At 50.2% G+C, this 2,500-nt stretch overlaps 2 protein-coding genes across 2 annotated transcripts in view; one reads left to right on the top strand and one right to left on the bottom strand.

The window, feature by feature from the left end:
• Positions 1-1,819, top strand: part of LOC143496644 (WD repeat-containing protein 44-like) — a 7,963-nt gene extending 6,144 nt beyond the window's left edge. The window contains exons 7-9 of the mRNA XM_076992827.1: positions 1,048-1,179; positions 1,457-1,642; positions 1,803-1,819. Coding sequence (XP_076848942.1) covers positions 1,048-1,179; positions 1,457-1,642; positions 1,803-1,819 — 335 coding nt within the window. The remainder of the gene's footprint in view (positions 1-1,047; positions 1,180-1,456; positions 1,643-1,802) is intronic.
• Positions 1,820-1,995: 176 nt separating this feature from the next.
• Positions 1,996-2,500, bottom strand: part of lrch2 (leucine-rich repeats and calponin homology (CH) domain containing 2) — a 27,203-nt gene continuing 26,698 nt past the window's right edge. The window contains 1 exon segment of the mRNA XM_076992828.1: positions 1,996-2,208. Within this exon segment, the coding sequence (XP_076848943.1) occupies positions 1,996-2,208 (213 nt within the window).

The raw sequence follows: 2,500 nt of genomic DNA on the forward strand, positions 1-2,500 counted from the left end.
CAAAAAAGACACGATCCTGGCGGGCAGCAGACGTGGGCCAAGTTTGGGCAACTCACTCGGGCCACTCCGAACCCGCAGTGCTGGAATGTTATGGATCGCACTTCCATTTCCTGTCTGCTTCTGTGGAATATACGTTACCCAGGTGACGGACGGAATAGTGGCGCACAGGTATCGGCCCATCGACACACAGCCGTCTTTCAATCAAGAGCAGTAGTCATTGTTTGGAAAGCTACTTAATAGAGTCTATGTAGATTTATGATTGTATGAGCATTATGAGTCTTTATGACTGTAATTACATCATCATAGGATCTGTAATGGCTTACAAACGATTTCCACTGTATCTTCTCTCTCTCTCTCTCTCTCTTTCTTTCTATATATATATATATAAAAGTGAGAGAGAGAGATTAAAATTGTAGTCAAGTACATAGTTTCCAGAGAAACTGGACAAAAACCTAAAGTTTTGTGCGATACTGATTTCGATATATATGGATTTTCTTTTGAGTTTGCTGCTGATGCCTGATGATACAGTTGAACACACCAAACAGCAACGAACACCACCACCACGTTACGGTCCTTAAAAGAAACGACAACAGGCATCAGAGCTGAGAGGGACCGGGTAAACGAGAGAGAGCACATTCTCCAGCAGGAGAACATCTGCCTGCAGGCATAATAAAAAAGAAACACCTCCTTCCTCCGAAGGCTTTCTCCTGGTCCACGTGTGCAGCGATGTCTCCTGAGCTGAGAAGTACTTCTGTTCTCCTGGCCACGTACACAGTGATGTCTCCTGAGCTTAGAAGTACTCCTGTTCTCCTGGTCACGTGTGCAGCAATGTCTCCTGAGCTGAGGAGTACTCCTGTTCTCCTGATCACATGTGCAGTGATGTCCTCCTGGAGCTGAGGAGTACTCCTGTTCTCCTGGTCACGTGTACAGCGATGTCTCCTCAGCTGAGGAGTACTCCTGTTCTCCTGGTCACGTGTGCAGCGATGTCTCCTAAGCTGAGGAGTACTCCTGTTCTCCCTGGTCACGTGTGCAGCGATGTCTCCTAAGCTGAGGAGTACTCCTGTTCTCCTGGTCACGTGTGCAGCGATGTCTCCTCAGCTGAGGAGTACTCCTGTTCTCCTGGTCACGTGTGCAGCGATGTCTCCTCAGCTGAGGAGTACTACCTGTTCTCCTGGTCACGTGTGCAGCGATGTCTCCTGAGCTGAGGAGTACTCCTGTTCTCTGGTCACGTGTGCAACGATGTCTCCTAAGCTGAGGAGTACTCATGTTCTCCTGATCACATGTGCAGTGATGTCTCCTGAGCTGAGGAGTACTCCTGTACTCCTGGTCACGTGTACAGCGATGTCTCCTCAGCTGAGGAGTACTCCTGTTCTCCTGGTCACAGTGTGCAGCGATGTCTCCTAAGCTGAGGAGTACTCCTGTTCTCCTGGTCACGTGTGCAGCGATGTCTCCTAAGCTGAGGAGTACTCCTGTTCTCCTGGTCACGTGTGCAGCGATGTCTCCTCAGCTGAGGAGTACTCCTGTTCTCCTGGTCACGTGTGCAGCGATGTCTCCTCAGCTGAGGAGTACTCCTGTTCTCCCCTGGTCACGTGTGCAGCGATGTCTCCTGAGCTGAGGGAGTACTCCTGTTCTCCTGGTCACAGTGTGCAACGATGTCTCCTAAGCTGAGGAGTACTCATGTTCTCCTGTCACGTGTGCAGTGATGTCTCCTGAGCTGAGGAGTACTCATGTTTTCCTGGTCACGTGTGTAGCGATGTCTCCTAAGCTGAGGAGTACTCCTGTTCTCCTGGTCTCGTGTGCAGTGATGTCTCTGAGCTGAGGAGTACTCCTGTTCTCCTGGTCACGTGTGCAGTGATGTCTCCTGAGCTGAGGAGTACTCCTGTTCTCCTGGTCACGTGTGCAGTGATGTCTCCTGAGCTGAGGAGTACTCCTGTTCTCCTGGTCACGTGTGCAAGTGATGTCTCCTCAGCTGAGGAGTACTCCTGTTCTCCCTGGTCACGTGTGCGACGATGTCTCCTCAGCTGAGGAGTACTCCCTGTTCTCCTGGTCACGTGTGCAGCGATGTCTCCTGAGCTGAGGAGTACTCATGTTCTCCTGGTCACGTGTGCAGTGATGTCTCCTGAGCTGAGGAGTACTCCTGTTCCTGGTCACGTGTCCACGTGCCACGGAGGCGCTGTGTGCCTGGGCAATCTTCAGACCTGGCCTGCTCTTTCAGGTAAATGGTGAGAATGTTTCTTCAGAAAACTGAGTCATCCTGTTTGTCCCAGACACGTTTGAGAACATTTATTTGACTCTGTTATACATTGCATCATGCTCTCCATCTCACCAATACTCACACACACACACACACACACACACACATGCTCTTTTCTCTTTCATACAAACACACACCCATGCAATTCAGCACACACACTCACATGCACACAATCTGTCTTCTCACGCACCCCACATTCATATGCAGCAACAAATCCACATTTCCATGACTCCTCCATTCACACAC

The sequence above is a fragment of the Brachyhypopomus gauderio genome, unplaced genomic scaffold (assembly GCF_052324685.1).
Source record: "Brachyhypopomus gauderio isolate BG-103 unplaced genomic scaffold, BGAUD_0.2 sc98, whole genome shotgun sequence".
Lineage (NCBI taxonomy): Eukaryota > Metazoa > Chordata > Actinopteri > Gymnotiformes > Hypopomidae > Brachyhypopomus > Brachyhypopomus gauderio.